Source organism: Lampetra fluviatilis (assembly GCF_964198595.1).
Source record: "Lampetra fluviatilis chromosome 48 unlocalized genomic scaffold, kcLamFluv1.1 SUPER_48_unloc_1, whole genome shotgun sequence".
Classification (NCBI taxonomy): Eukaryota; Metazoa; Chordata; class Hyperoartia; order Petromyzontiformes; family Petromyzontidae; genus Lampetra; species Lampetra fluviatilis.
Genome location: NW_027620429.1, coordinates 240,754 through 260,795, shown reverse-complemented (window position 1 = coordinate 260,795; position 20,042 = coordinate 240,754). Strand labels below are relative to the sequence as shown.

Below are 20,042 nucleotides of genomic sequence, written 5' to 3'. Positions count from 1 at the left end.
CACACCACACACACTCACATACATCACACTCTACCACACTAACACACACCATACACACACTCACACCATACTCATCTACACACACTATACCACACTCACATACACACACACTCCACACTCACATACTCATACCACGCTCACACACTCCACACTCTACCACACTCACATATACATACTCATACCACACTCAGACACATACTCACACTACACTCCACTCACATACATACACTTCTCCACACTCACTCCACACTCAACATACACACACTGCCCCACTCACACGACACTCGCATACACACTCTCATCACACACCACACTACACGCTCACCACACCCCCTCACACCCCCTCACACCCCCCATCATCGGCGCAGCATCACTCGGAGGTGGAGACTCTGCTGGCCGAGTTCGAGGCGCTGCACCTCAAGACGGTGCGGCTGCACAAGAAGCTCCGCAGAGAGGCCCGCAGCGGTGGCAGGTCGGTGGGCAGGCCGAGACAAAACCAGGCCCCAGCTCCCGGCGGGGACTCCGGGCCTCACCCCGACCCTCACCGCGACCCTCACCGCGACCCTCACCCCAAACCTCACCGCGACCCTCACCCCAAACCTCACCGCGACCCTCACCCCAAACCTCACCGCGACCCTCACCGCGACCCTCACCCCGACCCTCACCCCGACCCTCACCGCGACCCTCACCGCAACCCTCACCCCGACCCTCACCCCGACCCTCACCCCAACCCTCACCGCAACCCTCACCCCAACCCTCACCCTCACCGCGACCCTCACCCTAACCCTCACCGCGACCCTCACCCCGACCCTCACCCCGACCCTCACCCCGACCCTCACCCCAACCCTCACCCCGACCCTCACCCCGACCCTCACCCTCACCGCGACCCTCACCCACGGCGGGAATTTCCCGGCCGGAAAAACGCCGATGCTCGCGAAACCGCGGCGGAAGACTTCCCCCCCTCCGAAGCGCCGTCGTGGGCCGAGCCTTGGGGAAGAGCGTCAGGGGGACGCGGGGACTCGGAGAAGATGGGCGCAGAGACGAGGAGGAGGTGGGGGGAGGAGTGGAGGACGAGGAGAATGAGGAAGAGGAGGAGAAAGATGATGATGATGATGTCTCTTTCGGAGGCAGGGAAGAGACGGGGGCGGCACCACCCGGAGCGAGAGGACGGAGACCCGCGGGGCGACGCGTCGGTCCGCTCCGCCGCAGATTCGCGCTCCTCCACCGCAGATTTTGGTGGAGGAGACGGAGCCGGAGGCGCGGAGCGCGACGCGGGGACGTCGAGCGGCGAGGGCTCGGTCCGGGCTCCGGCGCCGGCTTCCCGCTCCGGGTCTTCCGTCAATTCCGGGCGCTGGGAGGGAGGAGGGGGGGGGGCGCCCCCCGCGAGGTGGACCAAGGTCGGGGGCTCGTGGAGGCGGAGCGGCCAGGAGCGGCCCCTCCCTCGCCCTGGCGCCTACGACGACTCGTAGGGAGGGGGGCGAGGGCGGGGTCGTGGTCATGGCGGGGTCAGGGCGGGGTCAGGGTGGGGTCAGGGCGAGGTCAGGGCGGGGTCAGGGCGGGGTCAGGGCAGGGTCAGGGCAGGGTCAGGGCGGGGTCAGGGCGGGGTCACCGTCAGGCAGGAGAGCCGCGAGGGTGCTGCGGGCTCCCACGATGCGGGAGTGGGCACGAGACACGGGGGGGTGGGGTGTGTGGGGCATTGGGCACGAGACACGGCGGGGGGAGGGCATTGGGGAAGAAGCCTCGACCTCCCCCAGGTGGCAGGCTCCCGAGACTCGGGCTCCCGAGACTCGGGCTCCCGAGACTCGGGCTCCCGGGACTCGGGCTCCTGGGACTCGCGGGATCTGGGCGTCAGGCTCCGGAGACTAACCACTCGGGCTGCAGCGAAGGTGTGGGGCCGACTTTTATGTCAACACGACAACGCAGCAGCAGCACGAATCGTCAACACGACAACGCAGCAGCAGCTGAACCCCAGCGACTCGTCAACACGACCGCCACGCCACGAGCCTCTCCACCCATGCTTCTCCCGTGCTTCCCCAAGAGCTCGAGTCCGATTCCCACGCGCTTCCCCCACGCTTCCCCCACGGCCGCGTCTTCACGCTCGCCCCTCGCCGCTCCCGGGCGCTTCAGTTGTGCCGGAAGAGCTTGAGTCCGACCCAGAGGCCCAGCCTCAGCGCCAGCAGCAGGGGCAGGGCGAGCGCCAGGAGGAGCGCCGCGTGACACGGCGAGCCGGCGCCCGACGGGGAGGGGCAGCCCCCGTCGTCGTCGCCGTCGCCGCCCCCCCGCAGCGCCCACACGAGCAGCAGCCCGAGGGAGCAGGCGGGAAGCAGCATGGGGAGCACGGGGAGCAGCGTCGAGAGAGGGGGCAGCACCGGCATGGCTGTGGAGAGAGACACGGAGAGAGAGTCATGGAGAGAGACACGGAGAGAGAGAGACAGAGAGAGAGAGACACGGAGAGACACACGGAGAGAGAGAGAGTCATGGAGAGAGAGACACGGAGAGAGAGACACGGAGAGAGACACACGGAGAGAGAGACAGAGAGAGAGACACGGAGAGACACACGGAGAGAGAGACACGGAGAGAGAGAGAGAGTCATGGAGAGAGAGACACACGGAGAGAGAGAGACAGAGAGAGACACGGAGAGACACACGGAGAGAGAGACACGGAGAGAGAGACACGGAGAGAGAGAGAGTCATGGAGAGAGAGACACACGGGGAGAGAGACACGGAGAGGGAGACAGGGAGGGAGAGAGACAGTGGGAGACAGAGCGGGAGAGAGAGACAGGGAGTCAGGGAGACAGGGAGAAGGGAGAGAGAGAGACAGGGAGGCAGGGAGGGAGACAGGGAGGGAGAGCGGGAGAGGGAGGCAGGGAGAGAGACAGAGAGACAGAGCGGGAGACAGGGAGGGAGAGAGACAGAGAGAGGCAACTGCTGCTGAGTAACAACTGGACACGTCCGGCGACACGACGGAGCGTGAGGCCTTAAAGGCAAACAATCAATAAACAGGCGACGTTTCGGGCAGTGGCCCTTCTTCAGAACGCATCAATCAAATCAAATATTTCGCCGCTGCTGAGTTGTGTCTGGAGATCAACATAGCACGGGGGGGGGGGGGGGGGGAGAACCGCACAGATGGAGACAGGAAATCATCATGTCAGGGATGGCAACTCACACGCCGCACACTTTGACTGCTGAGCCAGGAGAGGCCCCGGGTCTCGGGCCTCTCCTCGTGGCGACCTCCGCCCAGTGGTTTGACCCCGGCGACCCCTGGTGGTGGTCACTCCGACAGTGATAACCACTCACCCACTCACCACAGTGGTAACCACTCACCCACCCATTCACCACAGTGGTAACCACTCACCCACTCGCTCACCTCACCCACTCACTCACCCATTCACCCACTCACCACAGTGATAACCACTCACCCACTCACTCACCCACTTAACCACTCACCCACTCACCACAGTGATAACCACTCACCCACTCACTCACCCACTTAACCACTCACCCACCCACTCACCACAGTGATAACCACTCACCCACCCACTCATTAACCCGCTCACTCACCCACCCATTCACTCATTCACCTGTCTACCCATTCACACACCACTCGCTCTACTCGCCCATTCGCTCACTCATTCAGTCACCCACCCACTCACGCACTCATTCACTCACTCACTCACTCACCCACTCATTCACTTGCACACCCACCCACTCACGCACTCATCCACTCACCCACTCATTCACTCGCACACCCACCCACTCACGCACTCATTCACTCACTCACCCACTCACGCACTCATTCACTCACCCACCCACTCACGCACTCATTCACTCACCCACTCACTCATTCACTCACCCACTCATTCACTCGCACACCCACCCACTCACGCACTCATTCACTCACCCAATCACGCACTCATTCACTCACCCACCCACTCACGCACTCATTCACTCACCCACTCACTCATTCACTCACCCACTCATTCACTCGCACACCCACCCACTCACGCACTCATTCACTCACCCAATCACGCACTCATTCACTCACTCACCCACTCACGCACTCATTCAGTCACCCAATCACGCACTCATTCACTCACCCACCCACTCACGCACTCATTCACTCACCCAATCACGCACTCATTCACTCACTCACCCACTCGCGCACTCATTCACTCACCCACCCACTCACGCACTCATTCACTCACCCACTCACTCATTCACTCACCCACTCATTCACTCGCACACCCACCCACTCACGCACTCATTCACTCACCCAATCACGCACTCACGCACTTATTCACTCACCCACCCACTCACGCACTCATTCACTCACCCACCCACTCACGCACTCATTCAGTCACCCAATCACGCACTCATTCACTCACCCACCCACTCACGCACTCATTCACTCACCCACTCATTCACTCGCACACCCACCCACTCACGCACTCATTCACTCACCCAATCACGCACTCATTCACCCACCCACTCACGCACTCATTCAGTCACCCAATCATTCACTCGCACACCCACCCACTCACACACTCATTCACTCACCCAATCACGCACTCATTCACCCACCCACCGACTCATTCACTCACCCAATCACCCACTCGTTCACATGCCCACCGACTCATGCACTCATTCACTCGCCCACCCACTCACGCATTCACTCGCCCACCCACGCACTCATTCACTCGCCCACCCACCCACTCATTCACTCGCCCACCCACGCACTCATTCACTCGCCCACCCACGCACTCATTCACTCGCCTACCCACCCACTCATTCACTCGCCCACCCACCCACGCACTCATTCACTCGCCCACGCACTCATTCACTCGCCCACCCACCCACGCACTCATTCACTCGCCCACCCACCCACGCACTCATTCACTCGCCCACCCACCCACGCACTCATTCACTCGCCCACCCACGCACTCATTCACTCGCCCACCCACCCACGCACTCATTCACTCGCCCACCCACTCATTCACTCGCCCACCCACCCACGCACTCATTCACTCGCCCACCCACCCACGCACTCATTCACTCGCCCACCCACCCACTCATTCACTCGCCCACCCACTCATTCACTCGCCCACCCACCCACTCATTCACTCGCCCACCCACCCACCCACTCATTCACTCGCCCACCCACGCACTCATTCACTCGCCCACCCACGCACTCATTCACTCGCCCACCCACCCACGTACCCCGCTCACCCCCCCTTACGAATGATGTCACGGGATCTTTAACGTGCACAGGGAGATGGACACGGGGTGTGGAGGGGGGGGTATTGAGCACGGCTCGCGATACGCACCCCGCAGTATTGACCGGGGCGGCCCCGTCGCGTTCCAACCTCCTCTACCGCGGCTCGGCCGCTCCGGGCTCCGAGGCTGCGGGCCGATCCGCCCCGGACTTTGCTGCAGAGTCCGAGTCGGAGTCCGCCTCCGTGATTTTGCGAGCGTCCTCGGCGGTGAGGTAGGGGATCCCTTCCACGACGGGGAACACGAGGCCCAGCTCGTCGTTCACCAGCTGAGAGCCAGACTCGTCCAGCCTGGGGGGGGGGCAGGGAGAGGGTGGGGGGGCAGGGAGAGGGGGGGAGAGGGTGGGGGGGCAGGGAGAGGGGGGGAGAGGGTGGGGGGGCAGGGAGAGGGGGGAGAGGGTGGGGGGGCAGGGAGAGGGTGAGGGAGAGGGGGGGACAGGGAGAGGGTGGGGGAGAGGCAGGGAGAGGGTGGGGGGGCAGGGAGAGGGGGGGGAGAGGGTGGGGGGGCAGGGAGAGGGGGGGGGAGAGGGTGGGGGGGCAGGGAGAGGGGGGGGGCAGGGAGAGGGGGGAGAGGGTGGGGGGGCAGGGAGAGGGTGGGGGAGAGGAGGGGGCAGGGAGAGGGTGGGGGAGAGGCAGGGAGAGGGTGGGGGGGGGGCGGGGGGGCAGGGAGAGGGTGGGGGGGCAAGAAGAGGGTGGGGGAGAGGCATGGAGAGTGGGGGGGAAGAAGTGAGACCAAGGAGGAATAGCAGGAAAGAGGTTTTCAGTGGGGCGAGTCTGTGGGTCTCTGTGTAGTGAGTCGGTGGTGAGTGATGAGTCTATGGTTCTCCATGGGTCTTGTGTGAGTCTGGTTTTCTGTGGATCTGTGAGTCTATGGGTTTGTTTGTCTATGGGTCTCTGTGTGAGTAGTCTATGCGTCTCCGTGTGAGTAGTCTGGGTCTCTGTGTGAGTAGTCTATGGGTCTCTGTGTGAGTAGTCTATGCGTCTCTATGGGAGTCTATGGGTTTGTTTGTCTATGGGTCTCTGTGTGAGTCTATGGGTCTGTGTGAGTAATCTATGGGTTTCTGTGTGAGTATGGGTTTCTGTGTGAGTCTATGGGTCTCTATGGGAGTCTATGGGTCTCTGTGTGAGTCTATGGGTCTCTGTGTGAGTCTATGGGTCTCTGTGTGAGTAGTCTATGGGTTTCTGTGTGAGTAGTCTATGGGTCTCTGTGTGAGTCTATGGGTCTCTGTGTGAGTCTATGGGTCTCTGTGTGAGTAGTCTATGGGTTTCTGTGTGAGTAGTCTATGGGTCTCTGTGTGAGTCTATGGGTCTCTGTGTGAGTCTATGGGTCTCTATGGGAGTCTATGGGTCTCTGTGAGTCTATGGGTCTCTCTGTGAGTAGTCTATGGGTCTTTGTGTGAGTCTATGGGTCTCTATGGGAGTCTATGGGTCTCTATGGGAGTCTATGGGTCTCTGTGTGAGTCTATGGGTCTCTATGGGAGTCTATGGGTCTGTGTGAGTCTATGGGTCTCTCTGTGAGTAGTCTATGGGTCTTTGTGTGAGTCTATGGGTCTCTATGGGTTTGTGTGTGAGTCTATGGGTCTCTGTGTGAGTCTATGGGTTTTTGTGGGAGTCTATGGGTCTCTGTGTGAGTCTATGGGTCTCTGTGTGAGTCTATGGGTCTCTGTGTGAGTCTATAGGAGTCTATGGGAGTCTATGGGTCTCTCTGTGAGTAGTCTATGGGTCTCTGTGTGAGTCTATGGGTCTCTGTGTGAGTCTATGGGAGTCTATGGGTCTCTCTGTGAGTAGTCTATGGGTCTCTGTGTGAGTCTATGGGTCTCTCTGTGAGTAGTCTATGGGTCTTTGTGTGAGTCTATGGGTCTCTATGGGTTTCTGTGTGAGTCTATGGGTCTCTGTGTGAGTCTATGGGTCTCTGTGTGAGTCTATAGGTCTCTATGGGAGTCTATGGGTCTCTGTGTGAGTCTATGGGTCTCTCTGTGAGTAGTCTATGGGTCTTTGTGTGAGTCTATGGGTCTCTATGGGTTTCTGTGTGAGTCTATGGGTCTCTGTGTGAGTCTATGGGTTTTTGTGTGAGTCTATGGGTCTCTGTGTGAGTCTATGGGTCTCTGTGAGTCTATGGGTCTCTGTGTGAGTCTATAGGAGTCTATGGGAGTCTATGGGTCTCTCTGTGAGTAGTCTATGGGTCTCTGTGTGAGTCTATGGGTCTCTGTGTGAGTCTATGGGAGTCTGGGTCTCTCTGTGAGTAGTCTATGGGTCTCTGTGTGAGTCTATGGGTCTCTCTGTGAGTAGTCTATGGGTCTTTGTGTGAGTCTATGGGTCTCTATGGGTTTCTGTGTGAGTCTATGGGTCTCTGTGTGAGTCTATGGGTCTCTGTGTGAGTCTATGGGTCTCTGTGTGAGTCTATAGGTCTCTATGGGAGTCTATGGGTCTCTGTGTGAGTCTATGGGTCTCTCTGTGAGTAGTCTATGGGTCTTTGTGTGAGTCTATGGGTCTCTATGGGTTTCTGTGTGAGTCTATGGGTCTCTGTGAGTCTATGGGTTTTTGTGTGAGTCTATGGGTCTCTGTGTGAGTCTATGGGTCTCTGTGTGAGTCTATGGGTCTCTGTGTGAGTCTATAGGAGTCTATGGGAGTCTATGGGTCTCTGTGAGTAGTCTATGGGTCTCTGTGGGAGTCTATGGGTCTCTGTGTGAGTCTATGGGAGTCTATGGGTCTCTCTGTGAGTAGTCTATGGGTCTCTGTGGGAGTCTATGGGTCTCTGGGTTTCTGTGTGGGCCCACGAGGCCTACTCCCCGTGAAGCCTGCACCTTGGCCTGGCCGAGCCTACCGAAGAGGGAGGCGGGAGAGCGGGCACACGAGCAAGGCGAGGTCGGGGGCCGCGAGCTGCGAGTGCGGGCGGCGAGGCACCGGCACGCTGCGGCCTCTGCTGCTGATGCTGCTGTTGCTCCTGCTGATGATGCTGCTGTTGCTCCTGCTGATGATGTTGCTGCTCCTGCTGATGATGCTGCTGAAGTTTTGGAGGATTCTGAGTCGGGCAAAGTGCGAGGCCGACATGACGGCTCGTGACGTCACTGCCCGCGAGAGCGACACCGCCCAAGGGCGCCCTGAAGACAAAAGCTACGGCGGTGACGTCATTTGCAAGGTGCCCTTGATCGTGACGTCACCACGCGAGTGTAGCCGCGGTGATGACGCGCCTCCTCGGGTGGTGATATTGGGGGATCGTGACGTCGCCATCCGAGTGTGGACAGGTTGATGACGTCATTTCTCAGCACTGATCTTAAGAATTGAACGTCATCGCTCGAGTGGACGTGATGACGTCACCCCGTGGCAAGTGATCTTGAATATCGTGACGTCACCACAACCCGAGTGTAGGCAACGCAATGACGCCATCCCTCGGAAAGAGATCTTCAGAATCGTGACGTCACCTCTGCTATACACTATACATTACACTATACACTACACTACTATACACTACACTACTATACACCACTATACATTACACTACACTACTATACACCACTATACATTACACTATACACTACTACACACTACACTACTATACACCACTATACATTACACTACACTACTATACACCACTATACATTACACTATACACTACTACACACTACACTACTATACACCACTATACATTACACTACACTACTATACACCACTATACATTACACTATACACTACTATACACTACACTACTATACACCACTATACATTACACTATACACTACTATACACTACACTACTATACACCACTATACATTACACTATACACTACTATACACTACACTACTATACACCACTATACATTACACTATACACTACTATACACTACACTATTCTCAGATTTTTTCGGTAAAGTCACGTAGGTAAAAACATTAAAATTAATGAAAGTAAAATAAAACAAAACAAAATAAAATTCACGACGTTTCGGAGGCAACACAAGTCTCCGTCATCAGGTGGGACCGTCACAGCCGAATTAGCTGCATCAAGTGAAGCAATGATTCAAGATGTAATCCCTTATAAGCAAGTTGAAGGGAGGTGGAGAGGGGGGGAGAGCTTATCAGGCTGTGGTAGCCAATGAATGGAAACGTATCGGGAGGGAGGAGGAGCGGTGATCAAAGACTGCACGCAGTGCTCAACACAATGAATGGAGACGCGCCGGGACGGAGGGCGAGCGGTGATCAAAGACATCACGTAGTGCTCAACACAATGAATGGAAACGTGGCGAGCGGTGATCAAAGAACAATGAAGAGATTACTGTTAAACACTGTGGATGTTAACACTCGGTGAAGTAAATTAATTCGGCTGTGACGGTCCCACCTGATGACGGAGACTTGTGTTGCCTCCGAAACGTCGTGAATTTTATTTTGTTTTGTTTTATTTTACTTTCATTAATTTTAATGTTTTTACCTACGTGACTTTACCGAAAAAATCTGAGAATATGAATCATTGCAGTCACGAAAGCTTCAAATCTAGAATTACACTACACTACTATACACCACTATACATTACACTATACACTACTATACACTACACTACTATACACCACTATACATTACACTATACACTACTATACACCACTATACATTACACTATACACTACTATACACTACACTATACACTACACTATACACTACTATACACCACTATACATTACACTATACACTACTATACACTACACTACTATACACTACACTATACACTACACTATACACTACTATACACCACTATACATTACACTATACACTACTATACACTACACTATACACTACACTATACACTACTATACACCACTATACATTACACTATACACTACTATACACTACACTACTATACACTACACTATACACTACACTATACACTACTATACACAACACTATACACTACACTATACACTATACTATACACTACACTATACACTACTATACACAACACTATACACTACACTATACACTATACTATACACACTATACACTACTATACACAACACTATACACTACACTATACACTACACTATACACTACTATACACTACACTATACAGTGAGGGGAAAAACGTATTTGATCCCCTGCTGACTTAGTGCGTGTGCCCACTGACACAGAAATGATGAGTCCATCATTTTAGTGGCAGGTTTATTTGAACAGCGAGAGACAGAATAACAACAACAAAATCCATACTAGTGTATAGTAGTGTATAGTGTATAGTAGTGTAGTGTATAGTAGTGTATAGTGTATAGTAGTGTAGTGTATAGTGTATAGTAGTGTAGTGTATAGTGTAGTGTATAGTGTATAGTAGTGTAGTGTATAGTGTAGTGTATAGTGTATAGTAGTGTAGTGTATAGTGTAGTGTATAGTGTAGTGTATAGTAGTGTATAGTGTAGTGTATAGTGTAGTGTATAGTGTAGTGTAGTGTATAGTGTAGTGTATAGTGTAGTGTATAGTGTAGTGTATAGTAGTGTATAGTGTATAGTGTAGTGTATAGTGTAGTGTATAGTGGTGTAGTGTATAGTAGTGTAGTGTATAGTAGTGTAGTGTATAGTGTAGTGTATAGTGTAGTGTATAGTGTAGTGTATAGTGTAGTGTATAGTGTAGTGTATAGTAGTGTAGTGTATAGTGTAGTGTATAGTGTAGTGTATAGTGTAGTGTATAGTAGTGTAGAGTATAGTAGTGTATAGTAGTGTAGAGTATAGTGTAGTGTATAGTGTAGTGTATAGTGTAGTGTATAGTGTATAGTGTAGTGTATAGTGTAGTGTATAGTGTAGTGTATAGTGTAGTGTATAGTAGTGTAGTGTATAGTAGTGTATAGTAGTGTAGTGTATAGTGTAGTGTATAGTGTAGTGTATAGTGTAGTGTATAGTGTAGTGTATAGTGTAGTGTATAGTAGTGTAGTGTATAGTGTAGTGTATAGTGTAGTGTATAGTGTAGTGTATAGTAGTGTAGAGTATAGTAGTGTATAGTAGTGTAGAGTATAGTGTAGTGTATAGTGTAGTGTATAGTGTAGTGTATAGTGTAGTGTATAGTGTAGTGTATAGTGTAGTGTATAGTGTAGTGTATAGTGTAGTGTATAGTGTAGTGTATAGTGTAGTGTATAGTGTAGTGTATAGTAGTGTATAGTGTAGTGTATAGTGTAGTGTATAGTGGTGTATAGTAGTGTATAGTGGTGTATAGTATAGTGTATAGTAGTGTATAGTGTATAGTAGTGTATAGTGGTGTATAGTATAGTGTATAGTAGTGTATAGTAGTGTATAGTGTAGTGTATAGTAGTGTATAGCAGAGGTGTGGACTCGAGTCATGTGACTTGGACTCGAGTCAGACTCGAGTCATGAATTTGATGACTTGCGACTCGACTTGGACTTGCATAACAATGACTTTGTCCCACCTCTGGTGTATAGTGTAGTGTATAGTGTAGTGTATAGTGGTGTATAGTAGTGTATAGTGGTGTATAGTATAGTGTATAGTAGTGTATAGTGTATAGTAGTGTATAGTGGTGTATAGTATAGTGTATAGTAGTGTATAGTGTAGTGTATAGTAGTGTATAGTGTAGTGTATGGTGTAGTGTATAGTGTAGTGTATAGTGTAGTGTATAGTGTAGTGTATAGTGTAGTGTGTAGTGTATAGTGTAGTGTGTAGTGTATAGTGTAGTGTATAGTGTAGTGTAGTGGGTAGTGTATAGTGTAGTGTATAGTGTAGAGTATAGTGTATAGTGTAGTGTATAGTAGTGTATAGTGTAGTGTATAGTGTAGTGTAGTGGGTAGTGTATAGTGTAGTGTATAGTGTAGTGTATAGTGTAGTGTATAGTAGTGTATAGTGTAGTGTAGTGTATAGTGTAGTGTATAGTAGTGTATAGTGTAGTGTATAGTGTAGTGTATAGTGTATAGTGTAGTGTATAGTGTAGTGTATAGTAGTGTATAGTGTAGTGTATAGTGTAGTGTATAGTGTAGTGTATAGTAGTGTATAGTGTAGTGTATAGTGTAGTGTATAGTAGTGTATAGTGTAGTGTATAGTGTAGTGTATAGTGTAGTGTATAGTAGTGTATAGTGTAGTGTATAGTGTAGTGTATAGTAGTGTATAGTAGTGTATAGTGTAGTGTATAGTGTAGTGTGAGTATATAAATTTAACTTCTTTTTCGCACCGTGCGTCGCCAACCGCGCGAATGGAGGTGTGGGGGAGAGGACAACAACAACAACAACAGCAGCAACAGCAGCAACAACAACAGCAGCAACAACAACAACAAGAAGCAGTTCTACAGAAGCGAGTGTCCAGTCTAGAGGGTGACTCTACAAGTGCATCACATCACAGCTCCCAGCGGCTTCCAACACGAGAAGCAAGGAACGTTCCAGACGGACGCTGAAGCGCATCGGAAAAGCGCGACTCAATGGGGGTCAGCCCCCCCCCCCCCACGGAGTCAGCCCCCCCCCCACGGGGTCAACGACCCCCAAGGGGTCAACGACTCCCACGAGGTCAACAACCGACCCTGCAGATTAATATTCACGTGACGCGCATCACGTGACGCCCATCACGTGATGCGTCTCACGTGACCCATCACGTGACACGCATCACGTGACGCAGTCTGCCCAAGCCTCTGCACCCCGAGTCATGGACTCCTGAAATGTGTACCCTGCTTTGGCCTACCGCTAGGTAGACTCAGACGAAAACAAGTGCTACCAATTACCACCACTCGCTCACTGCTGGTGGCAGCGGCCTCCAGCAGCAGAGGCTGGGGGGGGGGAGGGTACCCACACTCCACCATCGTAAGTCCACCACTGGTGGACTCATGGGGGGTTACCCACCACCACTACCACCACTGGTGGACTCATGGGGGGGTTACCCATCGACCAATCACAACATGACTACGACGACAATCATCATACCGTGACCACTGCAACAATCATTATAGCAGTTCATAGGATTCCAGATATCAGGGTTCAAGGTATCAGAGTTCAAGGTATCAGGATTCCAGATACGAGGTTGGCTTTTTAAAATAATTGGGAGACATTCTTGAAATCAGCATTGCTTACAAGAGGATTCCTGATAATCAGCAAGCTTTGGCACTAGGATTCCAGACACCGGGATTTCACACACGGATATCAATCACACCGTTCCAGGCATCAGGATGTACAAAAAGTGTGGAAACCCAGAGAGGCACATTCACGATACCGTCTAGGTAACAAGGCACGAAGAATCGCGGATACGGGGGCTGGATCCTGAACCTAACGCACTGGTGGCAAACTCTGTGCTGTTAGATTTGATCTAAAGTGGCCACCGTGAACCCGCTGAGAGAGACACGGACAGGGGGTCACACACCCACCGTGACCCCCAGGGGGTCACACACCCACCGTGAACCCAGCCACTCGACCACCGTGAACCCGCTGAGAGAGACACGGACAGGGGGTCACACACCCACCGTGACCCCCAGGGGTCACACACCCACTGTGAACCCAGCCACTCGACCACCGTGAACCCGCTGAGAGAGACACGGACAGGGGGTCACACACCCACCGTGACCCCCAGGGGGTCACAGTGTCGTGACCCCCTGGGGGTCACAGTGACGTGACCCCCAGGGGTCAGTGTCGTGACCCCCAGGGGGTCACAGTGCCGTGACCCCCAGGGGTCACAGTGTCGTGACCCCCAGGGGGTCACAGTGTCGCTTCCCCCAGGGGTTCACGATGACCGTGTCTCCCAGGGGACCCACGGCCACCGTGTCTCTCCACGGTCCGAGAGTCAAGGGCTGGGCGTTGAGAGTGGCGCACCACCACCACCACCACCGTCACCACCACCGTCACCACCGCCCCTGTGCACCGCAATCGCGATGGCGATGGTGGCGATGAGGAGGGCGACGATGACGACTGCGGCGATGATGAGCTTCATGCGGCGATTCCTCCACAGCATGCGGCGCTCCGTGCGTACAGCCACCCGCTCAAACTGCTGGGCCTGCACGGGGGGCACACGGGGGACACGGCCGCCATTGTGAACACACAACAACGATCCCCCGCGTAGCTTTTTCAACAAACTGATGGCACGGGAGACGTTGACCACCTCGCCTGGTCTGCAGGAGGTCGTGGGTTCGATCACAGACCCTGTGAGATGTTGACCACCTCGCCTGGTCTGCAGGAGGTCGTGGGTTCGATCACAGACCCTGTGAGATGTTGACTACCTCGCCTGGTCTACAGGAGGTCGTGGGTTCGATCCCGACCCTGTGAGATGTTGACTACCTCGCCTGGTCTACAGGAGGTCGTGGGGTCGATCCCGACCCTGTGAGATGTTGACTACCTCGCCTGGTCTACAGGAGGTCGTGGGGTCGATCCCGACCCTGGCGACGCCTGCTAAGGACGCGGTGGCGAGGACGCGGTGGTGAGCGGTGGTGAGGACGTGGTGAGGACACGGTGAGGACACGGTGAGGACGTAGTGAGTCTGGGTGGTGAGCGGTGGTGAGGACGTGGTGAGGACGTGGTGAGTCTGGGTGGTGAGTCTGGGTGGTGAGTCTGGGTGGTGAGTCTGGGTGGTGAGTCTGGGTGGTGAGTCTGGGTGGTGAGTCTGGGTGGTGAGTCTGGGTGGTGAGTCTGGGTGGTGAGTCTGAGTGGTGAGTCTGGGTGGTGAGTCTGGGTGGTGAGTCTGGGTGGTGAGTCTGGGTGGTGAGTCTGAGTGGTGAGTCTGGGTGGTGAGTCTGGGTGGTGAGTCTGGGTGGTGAGTCTGGGTGGTGAGTATGGGTGGTGAGTCTGGGTGGTGAGTATGGGTGGTGAGTCTGGGTGGTGAGTCTGGGTGGTGAGTATGGGTGGTGAGTCTGGGTGGTGAGTCTGGGTGGTGAGTCTGGGTGGTGAGTATGGGTGGTGAGTCTGGGTGGTGAGTCTGGGTGGTGAGTCTGGGTGGTGAGTCTGGGTGGTGAGTCTGGGTGGTGAGTCTGGGTGGTGAGTCTGGGTGGTGAGTCTGGGTGGTGAGTCTGGGTGGTGAGTCTGGGTGGTGAGTCTGGGTGGTGAGTCTGGGTGGTGAGTCTGGGTGGTGAGTCTGGGTGGTGAGTCTGGGTGGTGAGTCTGGGTGGTGAGTCTGGGTGGTGGTGAGGCGTACGCTCTGGTCCAGCTGTTGTCCCTTCTCCAGCAGGCGGTCGACGTTGTCTCCGCGCTGGGCGACGCGCTCGACGTTCTGCCTCATGGCGTCCGCCAGCCCCTCCGTGTCGCGCCGCAGAGCCTGCAGGGACGAGCCTGCACCACCCTCCTCCACCTCCGCCTGGACACACGGGGGGGTGGGGTCACCGTTCGTTCACTCGCTCACTCACACAGTCACTCACCCAGTCACTCACCCACCCGCTCACCCACACTCAACCACCCAGTCACCCACCCGCTCACTCACCCGCTCACCCATCCAGTCACTCACCCAGCCACTCACTCAGTCACTCACCCAGTCACCCACCCACTCACTCACCCAGTCACTCACCCAGTCACTCAGTCACCCAGTCACTCACCCAGTCACCCACCCAGTCACCCACCCGGTCACTCACCCAGTCACTCACCCAGTCATTCACCCAGTCACCCACCCAGTCACCCACCCACTCATCCACCCAGTCACTCACACAGTCACTCACTCAGTCACACAGTCACCCACCCAGTCACTCACCCACCCACTCACCCAACCACTCACTCACTCAGTCACTCACCCAGTCACTCACCCACCCGCTCACCCACACTCAACCACCCAGTCACCCACCCGCTCACTCACCCGCTCACCCATCCAGTCACTCACCCAGCCACTCACTCAGTCACTCACCCAGTCACCCACCCACTCACTCACCCAGTCACTCACCCAGTCACTCAGTCACCCAGTCACTCACCCAGTCACCCACCCAGTCACCCACCCGGTCACTCACCCAGTCACTCACCCAGTCATTCACCCAGTCACCCACCCAGTCACCCACCCACTCATCCACCCAGTCACTCACACAGTCACTCACTCAGTCACACAGTCACCCACCCAGTCACTCACCCACCCACTCACCCAACCACTCACTCACTCAGTCACTCACCCAGTCACTCACCCACCCGCTCACCCACACTCAACCACCCAGTCACCCACCCGCTCACTCACCCGCTCACCCATCCAGTCACTCACCCAGCCACTCACTCAGTCACTCACCCAGTCACCCACCCACTCACTCACCCAGTCACTCACCCAGTCACTCAGTCACCCAGTCACTCACCCAGTCACCCACCCAGTCACCCACCCGGTCACTCACCCAGTCACTCACCCAGTCATTCACCCAGTCACCCACCCAGTCACCCACCCACTCATCCACCCAGTCACTCACACAGTCACTCACTCAGTCACACAGTCACCCACCCAGTCACTCACCCACCCACTCACCCAACCACTCACTCACTCAGTCACTCACCCAGTCACTCACCCACCCGCTCACCCACACTCAACCACCCAGTCACCCACCCGCTCACTCACCCGCTCACCCATCCAGTCACTCACCCAGCCACTCACTCAGTCACTCACCCAGTCACCCACCCACTCACTCACCCAGTCACTCACCCAGTCACTCACTCAGTCACACAGTCACCCATCCAGTCACCCACCCAGTCACCCACCCGCTCATCCACCCGGTCACCCACCCAGTCACCCACCCACTCACCCACCCGCTCACCCACCCAGTCACTCACCCAGTCACTCACCCAGTCATTCACTCAGTCACTCACCCAGTCACTCACTCAGTCACCCACCCAGTCACCCACCCAGTCACTCACTCAGTCACCCACCCAGTCACCCACACAGTCACTCACCCAGTCACCCACCCAGTCACCCACCCAGTCACTCACCCAGTCACCCACCCAGTCACCCACCCAGTCACCCACCCGCTCACTCACCCGCTCACCCACCCAGTCACTCACCCAGTCACCCACCCAGTCACCCACCCAGTCACCCACCCAGTCACTCATCCAGTCACCCACCCAGTCACCCACCCAGTCACTCACCCAGTCACCCACCCAGTCACTGACCCAGTCACTCACCCGCTCACCCACCCAGTCACTCACCCAGTCACTCAGTCACTCACACAGTCACTCACCCAGTCACTCACCCAGTCACCCACCCAGTCACCCACCCGCTCACCCACCCAGTCACCCACCCAGTCACTCACCCAGTCACCCACCCAGTCACCCACCCAGTCACCCACCCGCTCACCCACCCAGTCACTCACCCACTCACCTGCCAACGTACCACTCATCCATCCACTCACCCACCAACTTCTCCACTCACGCACCCACCCACCGAGTCTCTACACCCTGAGTCTCTACTACACCCTGAGTCTCTACTACACCCTGAGTCTCTACTACACCCTGAGTCTCTACTACACCCTGAGTCTCTACTAGACCCTGAGTCTCTACTACACCCTGAGTCTCTACTACACCCTGAGTCTCTACTACACCCTGAGTCTCTACTAGACCCTGAGTCTCTACTACACCCTGAGTCTCTACTACACCCCGAGTCTCTACTAGACCCCGAGTCTCTACTACACCCTGAGTCTCTACTACACCCTGAGTCTCTACTAGACCCCGAGTCTCTACTACACCCTGAGTCTCTACGACTCTCTCCAGGTTGCTGTGACTCACCATGACGATCGCCTTTGGAAGCTGGACGCTTGAACCTTCAGATCAGCACCAGCCACCAGCACCACCAGCACCACCACCACCAGCACCACCACCGCCGCCGTGCCCTTAACCACCATGGACACAGAGAGAGGGAGGGAGGGACATTGTGGGTCCAGACGTCCTAAACGTCAAGCGGGCAGCAACGAACAGCACCAGACAAGTTGCACTGAGCGTTTGCATTGCGAGATGTTCGATAATATAGATGAGGGTGGGTGAGTGGGTGAGTGTGTGGTTGGGTGGGTGGGTGAGTGGGTGGTTGGGTGAGTGGGTGGGTGAGTGGGTGGTTGGGTGTGTGGAAGGTTGGGTGGGTGAGTGTGTGGTTGGGTGAGTGGGTGGGTGGGTGGAAGGTTGGGTGGGTGATTGAGTGGGTGGTGGGTGAGTGTGTGGTTGGGTGGAAGGTTGGGTAGGTGGGTGAGTGGGTGGTTGGGTGAGTGAATGAGTGGGTGGAAGGTTGGGTGGGTGGTTGAATGGGTGGGTGAGTGTGTGGTTGGGTGGGTGAGTGGGTGGTTGGGTGAGTGAATAAGTGGGTGGTTGGGTGAGTGAATAAGTGGATGATTGGGTGGGTGAGTGAGTGGGTGGTTGGGTGAGTGAGTGGGTGATTGGGTGAGTGAGTGGGTGATTGGGTGAGTGGGTGGTTGGGTGAGTGGGTGAATGAGTGGGTGGTTACGTAAGTGAGTGGGTGGTTACGTAAGTGAGTGGGTGAATGAGTGGGTGGTCTGGTGAGTGGTTGGGTGAGTGAGTAGGTGCGTGGGTGGGTGGTTGGGTGAGTGGATGATTGGGTGGATGAGTTAATTAGTGATTGGGTGAGTGAATGAGTGAGTGGGTGGTTGGGTGAGTGATTGAGTGGGTGGGTGAGTGGGTGGGTTTGTGGTTGGGTGGATGAGTGAATGGGTGATTGGATGGGTGGTTGGGTGAGTGAGTGAATTAATGAGTGGGTGGTTGGGTGAGTGGGTGGTTGGGTGAGTGAGTGAGTGGGTGAGTGAGTGAGTGGGTGAGTGAGTGAGTGGGTGGGTGGGTGAGTGAGTGAGTGAGTGAGTGGGTGGGTGAGTGAGTGGGTGGGTGAGTGAATGGGTAGTTGGGTGGGTGTATCACCACCAACTCACCCACCCACCCACTCACCAGTTCTTCCCAAAACGTTCTTTGCCCTCGCACTGGATTATAAGACGCACTCAAGTTTCTGCGAGTATATAGGCGCGCGCGTGTGTGTGTAGAGGAGTGTGGAGGTGTGTGTGTGTAGAGGTGTATGTGTGTAGAGGTGTGTATGTGTGTGTAGAGGTGTGTGAAGGTGTAGAGGTGTGTGAAGGTGTAGAGGTGTGTAGAGGTGTGTGAAGGTGTAGAGGTGTGTGAAGGTGTAGAGGTGTGTGAAGGTGTAGAGGTGTGTGTGTAGAGGTGTGTGAAGGTGTAGAGGTGTGTGAAGGTGTAGAGGTGTGTGAAGGTGTGTGAAGGTGTAGAGGTGTGTGAAGGTGTAGAGGTGTGTGTGTGTAGAGGCGTGTGAAGGTGTAGAGGCGTGTGAAGGTGTAGAGGCGTGTGAAGGTGTAGAGGCGTGTGAAGGTGTAGAGGCGTGTGAAGGTGTAGAGGCGTGTGAAGGTGTAGAGGTGTGTGAAGGTGTAGAGGGGTGTGTGTGTAGAGGTGTGTGAAGGTGTAGAGGTGTGTGAAGGTGTAGAGGTGTGTGAAGGTGTAGAGGTGTGTGTGTGTAGAGGTGTGTGAAGGTGTAGAGGTGTGTGAAGGTGTAGAGGCGTGTGAAGGTGTAGAGGCGTGTGAAGGTGTAGAGGCGTGTGAAGGTGTAGAGGCGTGTGAAGGTGTAGAGGGGTGTGAAGGTGTAGAGGTGTGTGAAGGTGTAGAGGTGTGTGAAGGTGTAGAGGTGTGTGAAGGTGTAGAGGTGTGTGAAGGTGTATGTGTATGTAGAAGTGTGTGTGGAGGTGTAATTTTGTGTAAAAGTAAAGGTGTATTAGTATGTAGAAGTGTGTAGAAGTGTAATTTTGTATAAAAGTAAAAAGGTTTTACGCGTGAACATCAACGGCGACCTCCAGGTGAGAGGGGGGCGGACGTCACGTGACCCAGGTGAGCCGTGCGATTCTCAGGGTTCAACCGCAGCGCGATGCTCTCTTCCGGAAGACATCT

At 54.6% G+C, this 20,042-nt stretch overlaps 2 protein-coding genes across 2 annotated transcripts; both read right to left on the bottom strand.

Annotated features, from left to right (window-relative positions):
- Positions 1-1,883: 1,883 nt before the first annotated feature.
- PYURF (PIGY upstream open reading frame) lies at positions 1,884-8,390 on the bottom strand. The gene is made up of 3 exons (XM_078884512.1): positions 8,094-8,390; positions 5,324-5,560; positions 1,884-2,377 (listed from the first exon to the last, which is right to left on the bottom strand). Exons 1-2 carry the CDS (start codon positions 8,318-8,320, stop codon positions 5,368-5,370), a joined length of 420 nt encoding a protein of 139 aa, XP_078740638.1. The 5' UTR covers positions 8,321-8,390; the 3' UTR covers positions 1,884-2,377; positions 5,324-5,367.
- A 5,448-nt stretch (positions 8,391-13,838) lies between these two features.
- Positions 13,839-20,042, bottom strand: LOC144953850 (vesicle-associated membrane protein 8-like). The gene is made up of 4 exons (XM_078884505.1): positions 19,926-20,042; positions 17,883-17,986; positions 15,343-15,501; positions 13,839-14,211 (listed from the first exon to the last, which is right to left on the bottom strand). The coding sequence occupies exons 2-4, from the start codon at positions 17,883-17,885 to the stop codon at positions 14,002-14,004; spliced, it is 372 nt and encodes a 123-aa protein (XP_078740631.1). The 5' UTR covers positions 17,886-17,986; positions 19,926-20,042; the 3' UTR covers positions 13,839-14,001.